The sequence below is a fragment of the Mus caroli genome, chromosome 10 (assembly GCF_900094665.2).
Source record: "Mus caroli chromosome 10, CAROLI_EIJ_v1.1, whole genome shotgun sequence".
NCBI classification, from domain to species: domain Eukaryota; kingdom Metazoa; phylum Chordata; class Mammalia; order Rodentia; family Muridae; genus Mus; species Mus caroli.
The window spans coordinates 79,862,640-79,880,431 of NC_034579.1; the positions used below are offsets into that span (position 1 = coordinate 79,862,640).

Genomic DNA, 17,792 nt, shown 5'->3' on the forward strand with positions numbered 1-17,792 from the left:
TGGTGATCAACACTTAGATCAACAATTAATAAATGGGACCTCATGAAACTGAAAAACTTCTGTAAAGCAAAGGACACTGTTAATCGGACCAAGTGGCAGCTTACAGAATGGAAAAAGTTTTTTGTTTTTTTTTTAATCTACTCCACATTTGAGAGAGGACTAATATCCCAGATATATAAAGAACTCAATAAATGAGAATTACAAAAAACAAATAATCTAATTTTAAAATGGAGTAGAGGTATCAGGGCATTATGGCGCATGCCTTTAATCCCAGCACTCAGGAGGCAAAGGCAGATGAATCTCTGAGTTTGAAGCCAGCCTTGTCTACAAAGTGAGTTACAGGACAGCCAGGACTTCACCTGTCTCTTTAAAAATGTGATATAGATCTAAAAAGAATAATTGTCAGTAAAGGAATCTCTAATGGCTGAGAAACACTGGAAGATGTTCAACATCCATAGCTATTAGGAAAATGCAAATCAAAACTATTTTAAGATTCTGTCTTACATCTGTCAGAATGACTAAGATTAATAACACAAGTGACAAAGATGTGAAGCAAGCAGAACAAGCCTTTGTTGGTAGGAGAAAAAACCACGTACAGCCAATTTGTAAAGTAATTGTATGAAAATCAATATTGCTGTTCCTCAGAGAACTTGGAACCAATCTACGTCAAGACCCAGCTATCCCACTCTTGGCCATATACCTAAAGGATCTTCCATCCTATGACAAGGACACTTATTCAACCATGTTCATTGTGTTTTTTTTTTCCATAATATCCAGAACCTAGATGTCCCTCAACAGAACAGATAATCAGAATAGAGTACACATATTTACACAATGGAGTATTTACTCAGCTGTTAAAGATGACATCATGAAATAATGTAGGCAAATGGATGGAACTATAAAAATATCATCCTGAGTGAGGTAAGCCAGAAAGATAAACATGGTATGTATTTGCTTATATGGGAATATTGGCTGTTAAGTGTATAATAGCCATGCTACAGTCAGTAGACCCAGAGAGGTTAGATACACAGGAAGGGTCTAGGGTGTACACATGGGCTTCCATGGGAGGAAGAAATAGAATAGGTTTTACAAGTGAATGGGGCATGTGGGGATGGGAACAGGAATGTCTGGTGTGCAGCCAGAGGGGAGTAGAAGGAGAGAATGGGGGAGAGAAAGATGAAATTGAGGGGAGTATGAGGGATGACATGAAAACTAGTGCATTAGAAACTCCCTAGCTGGGCGTGGTGGCGCACGCCTTTAATCCCAGCACTTGGGAGGCAGAGGCAGGCGGATTTCTGAGTTCGAGGCCAGCCTGGTCTACAAACTGAGTTCCAGGACAGCCAAGGCTATCCAGAGAAACCCTGTCTCAAAAAAATCCAAAAGAAAAAAGAAAAAAGAAAGAAAGAAAGAAAGAAACTCCCTAAAACATATGAAGGTGATCCTAATGACTTCCCCTAATAACTGGGATATGGAGTCTCAAGTGGCCATCTTGTCACTGAGTGAGGCTTCCAGTGGTGGGACTGGGCTGCATTCAGTTGAATTGTTGGTCAAGAGGGTTCCATAGAAACCCCAACCCACCCAAGCTGTTCCTAAGACAGTGACAGGATGCAGGACCCTGTTGTTGAGGACAACACCTGCACAACTCATTGAACATGGAGAAATTGAGCTGTGGCTACATGGAACCTTCACGTTCTAGTGTTTATGGAGCAGGAAGGAACACTGTAGGCTGCCAAAAGAAAAACCCAAACACCAACTTGGCCTCAAAATCTTTGACCTAAAATTTGTCCTGCTTACAAAATATGCTAGGGCAATGGTGGCATAGTGGGAATAGCCAACCAATGTCTGATTTGATTTAAGGTCAACTCATGGAGTCAGAGCCAATACCTGACATTGCTTGAGTAACCAAGAATCAGGCTAAGTAGCCCAGAGACCTAGGGTAAAGCCAAACATTACTGGTCTAACAAATAGTAGCAATAAAATGACTCTCAATGATATTTAGATATACTCATAGATCAGGCCTTATCCAGTCATCATCAGAGAGGTTCCCTTTGGCACTGGATGGATGCCAAGGGATGCCAAGGTACGCTGAGTCCCTGGGAGGAAAGATTTCACACCTGAGATGGTATCAGTGCTACACACGGGCTATGATTTGGCTTGGGAAACCAGCTTTGCTGCGTACTCTGTTCTCTGTGGTCTGAAGACTCCTTCCAGGATCTAGAGGAAGGTACCCAAGGATCACCAGAATACCAGGAAAGAATACCTTCTTTCATATCATGTTTGGTTTGTGCCATAGGTGAGGATGAGAAGCAGGGGGAGGGGAAGTGGATTGCCACATTAGTAAAAACAGTGCTATCCTACGTCACTATGGCTTTCAAAGTTTGTACAGTTCGCTTTAACTCATGTGTATGTGAGTGCCTGCTTGTCTGTAGGTGTATCGCGTGTGTGCAGGAGCCACACACAAAGGCAAGAAGAGGCTGTCAGAATTCCTGAACTGGATTCACAGGTGGTTTTGTGATACCAGATGTAGATGCTGAGAACAGAACCTGAGATCTCTGTAAGAACAGCCAGCTCTTAGTCTCCAGCCCTAAGTACAGCTTTTTAAATGCTTTAAAAGTGCCCAATCTAATCAGATCTCATCACCCCCCTATGAAGGGTTCGGGATCGGGATTCCTTACAGTAAAGGCATTGAGGTTTGGGGAGGAAGGTACACAGCACAGTTCTTGTGTCTCGACATTCTTCCCTATCCTTCCTTCTGATCCACTCACTTCCTTTCTATCCATCCTCTGTCTCACTGCCTATTTCCTTTTATCCCTTCATTGATTCAGTATTTATTGGCCCATGCCTGGTGTTAGAGTAAAGCTCCCAGCTCCCAGAAACTCAGAGTCTGGAGAAGGAGGGGACAGACATATGACCAGGAAATTATAACCTAGTACAGGAAGAAGGTTCCTGAAGCTGACCTGATGATCTGACCACAAAGCTTTCTTCTGGGGCAGGGTGACCTCGGGTCATTCCTGAACACTCCCTTAACCCACATTTGATCTGTTGGCCATTACTGTTGTCTGCTGGAAAGGTATGTCCAGATTAGGAACACATCTCTCTCTGTCACTCTGCCAGGCTAGCTGCAGTCCTTGCTTGTGGGGATCATTGCTCTACTGTATGAAATGGTTTTTCTGCTGCCCCTCACTCCTCCTTCCTGTCTGTTATTATCCAGGACACCAGAGCAACGGTCTCAAATTAAGAGTTAGACTTTACAGTGTCCCCAGATGCCTGACAAGTCTAACTACTTCCTCCCCCACCTGCAAACTCATTTATTTTACCCGTTAATTTATTTATTCTCTTTACATCCCAATTACAGACTGCCACCTCCTAGTCCCCCTTCACATAGCCCCTCCCATCATCACCTCCTCTTCTCCTCTGAAAAGGCTGTAGGTGCCTCCTGGGTACCAACCCACCCTGGCACATCAAGTCACTGCAAGTCTAGGTACATCTTCAGCTGAGACTAGACAAGGGAACCCAGTTAGGACAACAGGATTGATAGTCAACAAAGTCAGGGACAGCCCCTGCTCCAGTTTTTGTGAGACCTGCCTGAAAACTAAGCTGCACATCCTATGCAGGGGAGGGGCTAGGTCCAGCCCTTGTATTCTCTTTGGTTGGTGGTTCAGACTCTGGTAGGTCCCAAGGGTCCAGGTTAGTTGGTCTTCTTGTAGAGTCCCTATGCCCTCTGGTCCCTCAATCTTTCCCGCCATTCTTTCACAATATTCCCGAGCTCCATCTAATGTTTTGCCTGTGGGTCTCTGATCTGTTTCAGTCAGCTGTTGCGTGGAGCATCTCAAGGACAGTTATGCTAGGCTCCTCTCTGACAAACGCATTTCTTGAACTCCCCTCAGCCATGCCCTTCTTCTGGTTCTATCATGGTCTCATAGTCTCTCCAATGTTCAGCACATTCCTGCCTCATGACCTTTGAGCATATGATCTACTCTACCTGACTGTTCTTCATGCAGGCTATGATTTGAGTATCCCTCTAAAACTCACACTTACATTTAATTACCAATATAATGGGTATTGGGAAGTGGGACTTTAAGAGGTGACTAGGCCATGAGGAAATGGTCTCTGGAATAGTCTATGACTGGATAGTGGACCTGAGAGTAGGTTTGTTCCAAATTTGCTTTGATTTCTTTTCTGTCTTGTGTGCACTCATTTGTCCTTCTGCCATGCTGTGACTTGCCATGGAAACCCTCACCAGATGGAACTCCTTAATCTTAGACGTTTCAGCCTCCAGGACCATGAGACAAATACCTTTCTATTGTTGATAAACCCACCTAGCCTCTGGTATTCTATCACAGCCATAGAAAAAGGACCAAGACAACCCAGGTTAGGGAAAACTCACTCCCCAGTTCCTTTGGGTTTGTCCTTTTTTGTCCCCTGCATGTCCTAATCACATTATCTAAAACAGAGACTCCTCTTCAGCCCCTCCCTTGTTTCTTCCTCTTATCACTCTTAATTTCCCCAGTACAGCTTTTACTCAATTGCTTACTGCTCTCTCCCATTCATCCCATGAAGGTGGGTTTTCTGTTTCCTAGGCTTTGTGTATCTCAGGCACCAAGATCAGTGTTCAGGCCATTCTAAGTGCTCCGTACACTGTGGGCGAACACATGGACGGGATGCAAAAAGTATAAAGTAGCATGCAAAGAGGAGGCCTTGCTGTGGGGCATGGGAGGGAGGGTCTCTTAAGCCGAGTCTTTAGAAAAAGAGAAATGAAAAGGACAAGCAAAGGTAGATGGTTAGGAAGTCTGTGGACACCAGAAAAGTGCTGGTGTAGACATGGGAGCTCAGTAAAGGTCTGCTACAGGAATGAATGGAGACAGAGAGGAGGCTCTTCTCCATAGAGTGTGGGCAGAGCCAAGGTGTGAGAAGGGAGGCAGAAGGAGTACTTATGGGTGGGCCTGATACACACTGAAGGCAACCCCAGAAGGGGTTAGAGAAGGCTAGGCAGATAACCTGCTCAAGAAGCTGGATTTAGCACCATGGCTTGGATTAGAGCCAGGGCGAGTTTCTCTCCCTAGCTCCCCTTCATATCTCCATGAACCAATCTTTGCTGCAGTAGCAAAGCTGCCTAGTGACCAAGGAGTACATGTGCTGTGACAAGGATTATCCATTATCCTATACGGAGTCCTGGAACTCTCATTTTCAGGCAGAAAAGAAAAAAATAAGAGTGGGTGACAAATGGGCTGTTGCCTAGGAAAAAGACCTCTGTAAGGTTTGAAGCTGGGCAGAGACCCATCCGGAAGTCAGGTCCAAGACTCACCCTCCAGTGCGCTGATGTTGACATTGAACTGTTCCACTTGGCTGATGGCAATGGGACAAAGCTGGGCCAAAAGAAGAATGTTTGAAAACTTATGTTACCATATTGAAAACAAGCCTTCTGCTTGGGAGACATTATCCCTGTGGCCACGACAATGTTCCTTTAAGTTAGCTGATGCTCTTGGCTTCAGCCTCCACAGGTATAGGCAGTATGTCACTGGGTTCTGGCTGAGTTTCGTAGCAACTGGAATCACACCCATTTAACTCCATAAAAGAGCTTGGCTTTCCTTTCCAGACATGTTACGGCATGTGCTATGTCCACACTCTTGGCGTTACACCAGAGGAACCTGCTCCCACACCAGCTCTGTCATTCCTGTCTGAGTGCCCCTGCCTCCCATTGCACCAGCAGCTCTGAGTCCTGCCCGAGGTGGCTTCAGTTGAAACCTTCACTTTTACCTGGTCTAACTGAAGAGACCGTAAGATTAGAGATCTATTTAAGACTCTATTGACCCCTCTCCCTCTCCTTTCCTTGAGACGTGGTTTCATGTAGCCCACGTTGACCTTTAGATTTGCTACATAGTCTAAGATGACCTTGAATTTATAATACTTCTGCCTTCACCTGCTATGGTTCCAGGTGGGCCTCACCATATCCAGTTTATGTGGTGCTAGGGATCAAATCTAGGACTTCATACACACCAGGCAAGCTCTTTACTAACTGAGAGACATTCCCAGTCTCGATTTGTATTTCTGAAAGAGTGGATGCCAGTGAAATATACTATAGTGAGAAACTATTAAGTTGGAAACACAGATATGCCAGCCATGTGCTCACCAACGTTCATGGAGCATGGTGGTTTTTACTGAGGCTAGGCAGCCAGGCCCGGAAGTGGGAAACACGGGCAATTACTTTCACGCTGACCTCAGCTTCCTGACTGCAACACAGATATGAATTTTAGATTTCCCTCTTCAAGTTGTGAGGATAACTGATAGAATCTACAGAATACTACCTAGCTCACACTCTGTATTTTGGTAATTCTGTTGCTGCCTTTTTTGAGACAAGATATTATGGAGCTCAGGCTAGTTTCCAACTTACTATGTATCTGTAAATGGCCTTGAACTTCTGAGTCTCCTGTCTCCACCTCCCAAGAGCTGGAATTACAGGTATGCTCAACCACACTGTGGAGCTGGCTGGGGACCAAACGCATGGCTTTGCGTGCTACACGAGTACTCCACCAACTGAGCCATACTCTTCACCCTTAATTCATATCCACTGGCCTGCTATAAGGGGGCCGATGGACCACACTCCATTTAAAACACCATTTCCAAGTTTCTTTTCAGGGACCTTATTCACTGGCAGTTGCCACCTGTCAGATGGGCATAAAAGAAGGCCACATAGCTTCAGGGCACCTTGATCAGCTACAGTCTCCTTGGGCAAGCTGCTTCATGCTTTGAGCTACATGCTGACTTTAGTCATTAATCATTAAACGCCTGCTGTCTAGCAGGCACAGAGTCAAGCACTGGGATCATGGAAGTGCCAGGCTCCCTCCCCATCTTTCTTTTCCACCTCCCTTTATCCCTGTCCTTATTCCCTCCCAAATATGAGATCCAGGGTAGGTATGGTAAGAAGAAGAAAGAGGTAAAAAGGCCAGTTCCACCCTTCCCTCCTTGAAGCCCTGACTGCTGGAATCAGGACATTTAGCATTTTAGAAGGCAACCTAACTTATTTTGCCTTTTAAATCTATTCTTAATTATTTCTTGGAAATACCGGCCACCCCAATACCCATTCCCAACCCACCAAAGTCTTACCTATATTTCAAGGCCCAGTTCCCTAAATAAACAAATTTCCCATTCCTTAAACCCCCTCAGTTCAGTCTCATTGTCATGTGACCATGTATTAAATTCAAACCCTGGTTCAGGTATTGCTTTATAAGCCTGAGTTTGTTTCTTCTAGATTGAGTAATGTTTCTTCTTTCTTTTGTTCTTAGCAGCTCCTGGACTAGCCAGACCTGCATTAGGAACAAAATACTTGTCCACACTATGGGTGGGAAACTTGAAGAAGGAAACGTAGTTTCATTCATTTCTGTGTCTCCTGCCACAATGCATGAAAATATTAATAATGAGAAATTATTAAATCACCTAGAATAGTATAAAGTGTCTTGGATAGCGCTCAATAAACATTATGATAAAAATTATTAAAGTATGATAGGCCTGCTGATACAATTTGACAGTGGTTGTCTAACTTCTGAACACTCACCATTTCATTTAAATTCTTTAGGATGGGTTTCTCCATGGGCTCAGCAAAGGAGTTATACAGGGCACTGGGGGAAAAATGAAAAAGGGAGTTTCTCAGAGACCAACAGACTCCAGTGGCAGCTGGAAGCTCCAGCTCAGGGCTAGGCCTCTCCACTACTTTGCTGTCACTCACCTGAGACTTCCAAAAAATGAGACTCGGGCATGGCTCACTTGAACGTGGCAGTCTTGGAGTTCCAGAGCTGGGTAACCAAAGTCATTACGGGTGAAGGCAACAATGCCCGTGAAGTAGATTCCAGAGAGGAACAGATTGGCAGCTCCTGAGTCTCGGCTGCTCGGAGAGAAAGAGAGAGCCCAAGTCTGACACACCAGAAGAGGACATCAGGTCTCATTACAGATGGTTGTGAGCCACCATGTGGCTGCTGGGATTTGAACTCAGGACCTTCAGAAGAGCAGTCAGTGCTCTTAATCGCTGAGCCATCTCTCCAGCCTGGAGATGGATCTTCTCAGCTCTTTAGGACAAAGTCTTTGCCATGCTCATATGAGGGTCCTTAACACTTGCAACAGACTCAGGAGCACTGTGTGCAGAACGAATGCTTACTGAATAAACAAGGTGGTGAGTGTGGACATGGACAGCTGGGGGATACTGTGTTCATGTCATCCCCAGTGCTCTGGTGTTGTTGTAGCTAAGACAAGACGAGCGCCATTTACATACAGTATTCATTTCAAGAGGGAAAACCAGGGGTGAACACCTTACCTAGGAGGGGTGTACATGGGTAAGGGGAGCTTAGCATGTGGGGAGCCCTTGAGGCCATGCATCAAATATTACTCTAGACTCTGCAGGGGGTCCTACACAGAATAATCCCCCAACACATGGCTGTGAAATCATCAAAGAAGTGAGGAAGTATGTGAATCTATGTTGTTATGGGGGGGCATGCTATTTATCTGTAATCTATTAGACTGGGAAAATGATATACAGGCATTCAATAAATGGTGGTAGAGTACTCCAGTGAATGTTATTTTGGGTGCCAATCAAGACAGACCAAACTTTTTTACTGGACTAAAGACTTGTCTACAGCAGTTAGTTTGTAGGTATACTTTGAGTTCAACCTCTCTCTCTCTCTCTCTCTCTCTCTCTCTCTCTCTCTCTCTCTCTCTCTCACACACACACACATACACACACACACACGCAGGTGCCTAAGAAGGTCAGAAGAAGGCACCAGAACCCCTGGAACAAGAGTTATAGGCAGTTGTGAACCTTCCAATGTGAGTGCTGGGAACTGAACTCAGGTTCTCTGCAAGAGCAGCCAGTGCTCGTAACCACTGGGCTATCTCTCCAACCCAATAGCTTCTTTCTTTCTGTTACTCTTTCCTTCCTCCCCTTCCTCCCTCTCTCCTCCTCCTCTTTATTTTTCTACTCTCTCAGACGTGATCTCATTCTGTAACCCAGATGGTCAAGAACTCAGTATTAGCCCAAGTGGTCAGCAGTTTTCTTGCCTCAGCCTCTCAACTATTTGGATTACAGGTGTTGAGGCACCACACCTGACTTCAACCTCTTCTCTTTTATTTGAGGGCCCAGGGATCTTTTGATTGGAGAAGAGTGCGGCTCAAGCTAACCACAACCCTCCAACCTCCGTGTGAGACAGGAAGCTCCATTTCCACCAGTTGACCCTGAATATGGGGAAATGCACTAAACATCTGGGGTGGGTCAGTGGACTGAAAATATGGAATATATAGAAAAATTTCTCCCAGCCAGCTTCTAGCTTTTAGGAAGTTTTAAATATTTATTTATTTAACCTATTTATTTTGAGATAGACCCTTACTGGCCATCCTCACTTTGTAGACCAGGATGGCTTTGGGCACACAAAGATCTGCTTGGCTCTGCCTCCCTAGTTCTGGGACTAAAGGTGGCACCACCACGCCCTGAGATTTCTTAGGAAATCTTTTTGTTTTGTTTGTTTTTGTTTTTTCGAGGGTTTCTCTGTGTAGTCCTGGCTGTCCTGGAACTCACTCTGTAGACCAGGCTGGCCTTGAACTCAGAAATCTGCCTGCCTCTGCCTCCCAAGTGCTGGGATTAAAGGCGTGCACCACCACGGCCAGCTTTAGGAAATCTTAAATGTTCTGTTGCTCTTCTATGAGAGGGTACCTTTCCGCCACCTCCCTTAAAAGCAGGGATTTCCTGAGCCAACTCTCACTTGATAAAGCTCTCGAGAAAGTATGGGTACAGAGAGAAAGAAGCTTACACAGAAAACAGCAGCGAATTATCCCCATTCCCCCCTCAACAGTAGTGGACGTCAGTGGGATACTCACAAAAGTGGAGCCTTGACGCTCCAGTTGGTGCTGATGTTGGCAGTGCCATGGTTGCTCAGTGCTCTGATGCCTACCCCAGGTACGAAGGCCAGTGAGGTATTTGGGAATGAGAAGGCATTGATTTTTATGCTGTAAAACAAGAGGCAGGAAAGTAAGGGCATCGCTTCTGGACATCAACAAGGTGAGAAAGGAAAGGCTGGAGCTGCTCTGAGACTGCAAATTCCTTCAAAGGAAGAGCTCCCCCAGCTCTCTAGTGGGGTGTCTGCCCACATCCTCATGCGTCCTCTTAGCAAGAAGCCCCTGAGTCTAATTGAGGGAGGAAGTAGTCACGTTTAGAACTAAATTTGTAAATAACCCAATAACCTATTTCTCATAAAAATGTTTGTATGTGTGTGTTTTATGCATACACGAGTGTGTGCATACGGAGGCCAGAGGACTCAGGTGTTCTGTTCTATCACGCTCCGTCCTAGGTCCATCTTCTTGTATCTGACCTGGAGCTTACACAAGCACCAGAATCCTACCGGGATACTGTGAGGGCCAAACTGAACTACGATGTAAAGCGGTTACTGGGAGGCCGGGCCGTTGGGGATCACCCAAATCACAATAATTTGTCGTTGAGCATGTAGTTTCTATCCGCATGGATTACAGGCAAACCTTACAGGTTCCCAGGATGACCTGTTTGGCAGCTCAGGAAATCTTGCAGGAAATCAGCTCTACTCAGCTCCTGAGCTAGGGAAAGTGCTTGCCACAAAGGGGCACCTGGAAGGAGAAAGGCATGAGTGGAAGACCAGAGATTTAAATAGGCTGGTGGCCAGTGAAGGTCAGCGGTCCTCCTTCCTCCGGTGCCTGCAGTACTTGGGATACAGCTCTACAGAGTCCAGCCTGCTTTTTATATGGATGCCTGGGATTTGAATCAGGCTCTCCTTCCAGGTGCCCATAAGTGGCAAGCACTTTCCCTAGGTCAGTTGCTGAGTAGAGCTTATTTCTTGCAAGATTCCCTGAGCTGTCAAACAGGTCATCCCAGGAACCTGTAAGGCAGTGGGTTTGCCTGTAATCCATGAAGTGAGAAACTACATACTGTGATTTGGGTGAGTCCCAACTGCCTGGCCTCTTGGCAACCACTTTACACGGTAGCTGTTTGGCCCTCACAGTATCCCTGTAGGAACCTGGTGCATGTGCAAGCTCTGGTTCAGATACAAGAAGATAAGAAAGGCCTATAAAATCACTTGTAAGTGGTAGAACCAGATCCGAAACCCTCTGCAATCTGATTGCAGACTCCTCCTAATTGCTGGGTCATGCCACTACAGGTTATACAGTGAGCGCTTGACCCAGAGTCAAGGACAGTACTAGTTGTACAACTTTAAGCAAGGTGCTTACCTTCTTTCAGCCAATGGTTCAAAAAGAAGTGCCCCTCACAGCAAGGATGAAAAGATAACATTGAAATGACTTCTCCCATACCTAGGTGCTGCACAGGAGAAAGGTTGCTCTGAACTGAGTATGGGAAAAGTCTAAACACACATTTGCTAGCTGATAAATGAGGCTGCTGTTTTCTTTTCTATTCATGGTCTCCGACTTGTCTTCTACCATATACCCCAGTCCCACTGTGAGAAAAGAATGGCAGAGATTCATTTCGTGGGCTTTAGAAATATGCTCAGTTGACTCATAAGGTCTATCTCATTCTCTCTCCCCCTTTCGCTTTATCTCTCTGTCTATGTCTCTCTCTGTTTCTGCCTTTCTCTGTCTCTGTCTCTGTCTCTCTTTCTCTTTCTCTCTCTCTATCTCTCTTTAACTGAGACAGACTCTATGTAACCCTGGCTGTGCTGGAACTCACTATGTAGAGCAGGCTGGCCTTGAACTCACAGAATTCTGCCTGCCTCTTCCTCCTGAGTGCTGGGATTAAAGATGTGAACCATTACACTCACCTAATCTATTCTTTATAACTACTACAGAATACTCCAAAATCCTTCTCTGGGCCATTTCCATCATATATACGATGCCATAGGGAACATACATCTTACTTGTGGACTATACTTTCCTTTCCATGGAGGATGCTGAGAAGTGAAATTACTGGGCAGAAAGACCATATATTCTGTGATGGTTAATGTTGACTTTCAGTTTGACATGATCTAGAATCACCTGGGAGGCAAACTTCTGGGCATGCCTCTTAGAGAGTTTCCAGAAGAGGTTAACTGGGGTGTGAAGAGCGATCCTCGGAGTGAATTGATATGTGTTCTCCCAGACAACTGGCAATGCTGAACTTGTCTATCCATTTATTTGTTGGTCTTTTGTGTGTCCCCTTTTGGCCCTCAAATTTGACACATGACTAAGGATAATCTCGAACTGCTGCTTTTCCTGCCTCTACCTCCCAAGTACAGGTGTGTGCCACCACACCTGGTTTATATAGTGCTGGAATTATAAGCATGTACCATTATGGTTGGGTAAGAGTCAGCTTTTTGAGTTAAAATAAGTAAAACTAAGTAAATAAGATGTAGTTTCTCTGTTACTCAAGTCACTTTTCAAATGTCCAGTAACTGTGAATGATCACTGTCTATTGTTTGGACAGCATAGGTTTGAAATTATATTGATGTATCTACACATGCCAACAACCAACCAACTTCTCCTCATCTCTCTCAGCACTTATTATATAGCTCCCCATACTTTTCTGCTGTGTCGTTATCATTGTAGTCCAATGATTATCCTTATAGATATATACATAAGGATATATCTCAACAGAAAGTTATGGGCAAGGACTTACACATACATTCACTATAACATTCCTTGTGACTAGAACAAAGACCTTGGTGAGGTAGCTGCTCAATAAACACAGGTTGAACAGCTGGTTTACTGCAGGTGAGGGAATTTGCAAGGAAATTTCCTGTACCATCTCTTTTGCAGCAAAGACACCTTGTGATTTTATAAAAGGTGGTCGCTGACATCAGGGAGATTATCACTGAATGTGTTAGAGCAAAAGGCAACCAAAAAAGCATTGTGGTAAATGGCAAATTGCAATGATAGATAACTACATAGGAAAGCTCTCCTCTCCCATTTGAGATTGATTTCAAGTTTGCAAACATATCCTCCCCCTCCTTTGTAATCTTATTGGATCCTTGTTACCATTGAAATGTCCATTTCCCCTTCCCCAAACATCCCTGGGCTTGTGACTAAGTTGTATAGATGAAATGTGCTTAGCTTAGAGCCCCATACAAGACCTCAAAGATGAGAAAATTAATGTGGCTGAGGTTAAATTAGCTTAAATGAACTGAGCTTCTAAGAGACTTTTCCCCTTTTAGCTACATATACATCAGGTGGTCGACACAGTATTAGCTATATTGAGCTATGAGGCAAACTTGTGAATAGAAGTCAGAACTTAGATGAAACTGAAAAAAAAAAAGATAACTAAGTTAGGGCTGCCATAGATTTCTCCATTGGTTTTGAGCCCCTAACGATATAAGTCAACATGCTCCACTCTCTTACTTTGAGAAGTTGTACTTTACATAGTCAATCTTCAGAAATTTAAGAGACTCAGAACCGTTCAAATCTGGGATGACGATTTCCTTTGCCAATTGCTCCAGTACCTTCATCCCAACTTGAAGACCTGTGAGGGATGCAAGAAGTGTTTGTTGATCATAAGGAAGATGGCGGTGACACAGTACCTTTAACCCTACAGATGCAGCATTGAGAAAGACCTGATGCTAGAGAAGGAAGCAGCGTGCCTCCTCCCCACAAAAGAGGTGTAGTCTTGGCTTCACATAGGGAAACTCCAGTCTTAAGAGAGGCACAGGAGCTTGCCTGAGACCACAGGGCTACCGTGAGAAGTTTTCATTACATGCCCAATGTTGTGATGGAAACGATGAAAATAGTCTTTAAAGGATGCTACAGTAATCGCCAGGCATGTCTTGTAGATATGAGCATTATCAATTTTTGCCTGAGAAAGTATGGGTTCTGAGGAGCTAGGAGCCAGTTCTGAGCAATTTGGCTCAGAATCTGGGTTGTGGCCAATTTCAACTTCATAGTTATTTTCTACTTTCTTTCCAGATTCTTTGAACTCGGATGTTTTGGCAAAAGGTTCATGAGGCTCAGGGAGCCACTGAGATTCCAGTAAAAGACAGTGAGCAGGATTAAAGGATTCACAGATTCTCCAAAAGACCCCCTGAGTCAGAAGAGGCGACCAGTCACTGCTTCAGTTTTGTCTACTGATTTCTTTGCATGGGAGACTCACAGAACACCTTGCTCTGAGCTTGTTGGGTGAAAAGACCCCAATAAAGTAACTTCCAGGGCTGAAGAACTCACCAGGTAAAGATGCTTACTGCCAAACCTGTTGATCTGCGCTTGACCCCCAGAATGCACACGGTAGAACACGCTACTACAAGTTGTCTTCTGACCTTCTCATGTGCACCACGGCATATGTACCTGCCTGCGTGTGTGTGTGTGCATGCTCACACACGCACAATAAATTATAGCTGTTATTTAAAAAGTTAATATTCATTAACCTTGCCATTCTCTCTTTAAGTTCATCCTGGTTGGTCTATCCTCCCTGGAGAAGAGGAAGAGATAGTATCCTATAAAATGCTGTGGATGCAGTTGTAATATGGGGATGTAAAGACACAGTACAAAGGAGGTGAAGATAAGAACCAAAGGTAGTATTGAAGAGCTCAGGCTTGAACCCAGCACTGCCACACACTTGTGACACACACTCATCTTGTGTAACTTGGCCTCGGCGCCACTCACTTCCCTCATCTGTGACACGGAAAGCATCTATTCACACATGTGAAAGGGACACTTACTGATATTTACTAGGCATCTTGTTCTCAGTGCTTTGTACATGTGAACTCACTCATTTCCTAACGCAGCTGAGAGGTGGGCATCACTATCGTTATATTTACTTTGATAAGCAGCCTGGAGATATTACTAACCATTCAGTTTATACATGGGATAAGAGGGTTTTTTGGTTTTTGTTTTGTTTTTATTGACATAAAAGGTGAGATGTAGAGGGATGCGTTTATTCCCTAATAGGTTCTTGATTGGGTCAATAAAAAAAGGTGGAAGCCAATTACTGTGCAAAAGGAAAAAGGTGGGTCCCAGGAGGAAGAGGAGGGACTCAGGGAAGGAGGAGAATTCAGACTAGGCTGTGGAACAAGGAGGAAGCTGCAGTCATGTAAGTCTTGGAGCACCTAAAGTTTGTAGCCTCCACCATGAGCAGGGGCCAAGGAGGTTGGAGGGAGCTGGCTGATAGAATCAGGGCAGAAAATTCTTTGCCTCGCCATTATTATTTAAAATAATATAACTGTTTAATGTTTTCTATTTGCAGAGCTAAGGTGGGCAGGAGGAGAAAGAGGGGAGCCTGGGTGCTTGTTGGCAGCTTGGCAAGCTAGCCAGAAGGAACGGGCAAGTCCAGGGTAGGAGATAGCGTGGGCTGGTGGGAGCATGATCTTGGAGCTAAGCTGAGAGCTCAGCCTGGGCAAAGGAGCAAGTGTGGCTTTTAACAGCACAGAAAATTGTGTTCTGTAAAATTATAGAGGCATACTGTTGCTATGGTTGATAATAGTTTGTATGGAGGGCCTGTATGTGTCAAGACTGTCCATATTCTGTGTGGGCTCTTTCCTTCAAGTCTCAAATCAGTTCAGTGGTATAGGCATTGCCCCAACTCCACATGGAATCAGCCTAGGCTCAGCATGAGTCACTGACTTGCCCATGACCCCATAGCCAGTGAATGTTGTCAGACAGGGTTTTGAGGCCCCAGGAACAGAACTATAAGCATATGTTGTAGGGTGAGACCTACCTGTTTGGAAATATTTCCCCATGTTTGGTTGGAGAGGTCACCAAGTTTTCCAAAGCCATTCTGACTATTGTTACTGTTTGTAAGTGTCCACAGAACTAGACAGCGAGACCTTATTGCTGAAGATACTAAATGTGTTGATCAAGACATACAGAAACCACACTAGAATTTCACTGGAAGCTTCTTCCCTGCTGGCTAGTTTTCATAGTGCCAGAAGGTGTCTCACAGGCTGCTGGGGTGAATTTCCAACAGCTTTACTCAACTGTGAACCCTGTGTGAAACAATACCAATCAGGCAGGCAGGATGAGCCTACTGGAGCATTAGTGGCAAGTCTTGTTATGGGGTAGCCAACCACTTTCTGATTGGACTTACTAGTTGGTCCATAGGGGATAGTTTCTATGTCCTACTGTAAACCTGATCAAAAGCCCATGGCAGGGAAGGATATAGGCCCTAGTGGGAAAGCTGTCATGTTAAATGAACATGTCATACCTATCAAATGGCCTTCTAAACAGCTATGTTTATTCACATCGATTAATGCTGCTGTCAGTCTTAGTCAGAAAAATCTTTATTTTGAAGTGGTAAGTAGTGGCTTCAGACTCATAACTAATTAAAGTACCAAGAGTAAGGGACTGTTGAATGCTCAGCCATAAATGGGATGTCTCTATCACCTGCTTCCAATGCTCATGGAACATCACAAAAGAAGGAGAAGAATCTAAGAGCTGGAGGAGGAACCTGAAATAGGTGTGGAGCTCTGACTTCTGGACAGGAAGTAGCCTTCATATTCTTGAACTCATAGCAGCTATGATTAACTACATAAGCTATGCACTGATTGGGTCTGTTGGCAGCTGTAATAAAAGTGGGAGGGCTCAGAGAGCTCCGCCCTCCCCTGGAGATTTTTACAGAGTTAATGGTTGATGAGTGAGGGAGACACATTCTTATCTGTGGTATTGTCACTGATAAGGTATACATGCTTCTGAGACCAACCTTGATCGACACGCATACAAGCACACAAGCATGCATGCATGAACACATGTGTGCACACAGGCAGGCAGGCATGCACTCACACATAAGGGCTAGGTAGGAAAAGAAAGGGAATTAGTGACATTGAGAAGGCAGGAAGGGAGGGTAACAAAGGCGTGAATACAATCAAAATATACTACATACATGTATGAAAATGTCACAGTGAAACATGCGATTTTATATTAATTATATATAGTTAACATAGGCTAATAAAACATTTTTTTAAAAGGTATATCCAGCGGCTAGAGATACAGACCAGTCGGTAGAGTGCTTGCTTTCTATGTATGAGGTCCTGGGCTCCAATCCCAGTATTCAAAAACTAAAATAGAATAAATTATACAAAAAAGGAAAAAGAGAAAACTATTTCTTCAACACTCATGTGGTGAAGGCGTGGCCCTGGATAATGAGGGCTTTAGCTCCATTGGAGGGTTAATTCATTGATGGATTCACAACTTAATGGGTTATTGGGAAGTGGTGGGAAGTTAAGGAAGTGGGTTAGAGGAAGGAAGTCATTGAGGAAATGTCCTTGGAGGAAATATATTGTCTGTATCTTTGCCTCTCTTTCTGCTTCTCAACTGACATGAGATAACCAACTTTGCTCTATCTGCACAATCCCTGCCAGGGCGGTGTGCCTCATCACCGGTTTAGGATTAACAATAGAATTGCCTATTAAGCAACAGGACCATGGGCTGTAACTTCTGGAACTGTGGGACAAAGCATCTCTCTCTTTCTCTCTTTTAAAAGCTGTTTTATTCAGGTATTTTGCCACAGATGGAAACCTGAGTTTGCACTTTGCCTTAGTCCTCTTAGGTATGAGACTCCTGACATTGCAGAGTCTCTTTCTGTGAAATGACATCAGCTTTTTCATAGGACTCTTGTTGGGACAGTTTCTACTCAAGGCCCATGAAGCATATTCATAGCCTGGCATGGTAGATGCTGAGAGCATTCTGACTACAGTGCCTTCTTATCTCCATGGCTCCATCCTGCATTTCCACAGGTGAACTCCTTTGGTTCTCTTACCACTTACGACATAGGGACCAACTGCTCATCACCATTCTTGCAGATGAACAAACTTTACTTTCCCAAGGCTGGGCTTGAAAAAAAGGGTAGAACTGATACACACATCTATGCAGGTAGA

At 44.4% G+C, this 17,792-nt stretch overlaps 1 protein-coding gene across 1 annotated transcript in view; it reads right to left on the minus strand.

Annotated features, from left to right (window-relative positions):
* Window positions 1-17,792, minus strand: part of Bpifc (BPI fold containing family C) — a 54,817-nt gene that overhangs the window by 25,662 nt on the left and 11,363 nt on the right. Inside the window, exons 3-7 of the mRNA XM_021175192.1 lie at window positions 13,333-13,453; window positions 9,859-9,987; window positions 7,724-7,879; window positions 7,553-7,616; window positions 5,306-5,366 (exon numbers count right to left, since the gene is read on the minus strand). Of these exons, the coding sequence (XP_021030851.1) occupies window positions 5,306-5,366; window positions 7,553-7,616; window positions 7,724-7,879; window positions 9,859-9,987; window positions 13,333-13,453 (531 nt within the window). The remainder of the gene's footprint in view (window positions 1-5,305; window positions 5,367-7,552; window positions 7,617-7,723; window positions 7,880-9,858; window positions 9,988-13,332; window positions 13,454-17,792) is intronic.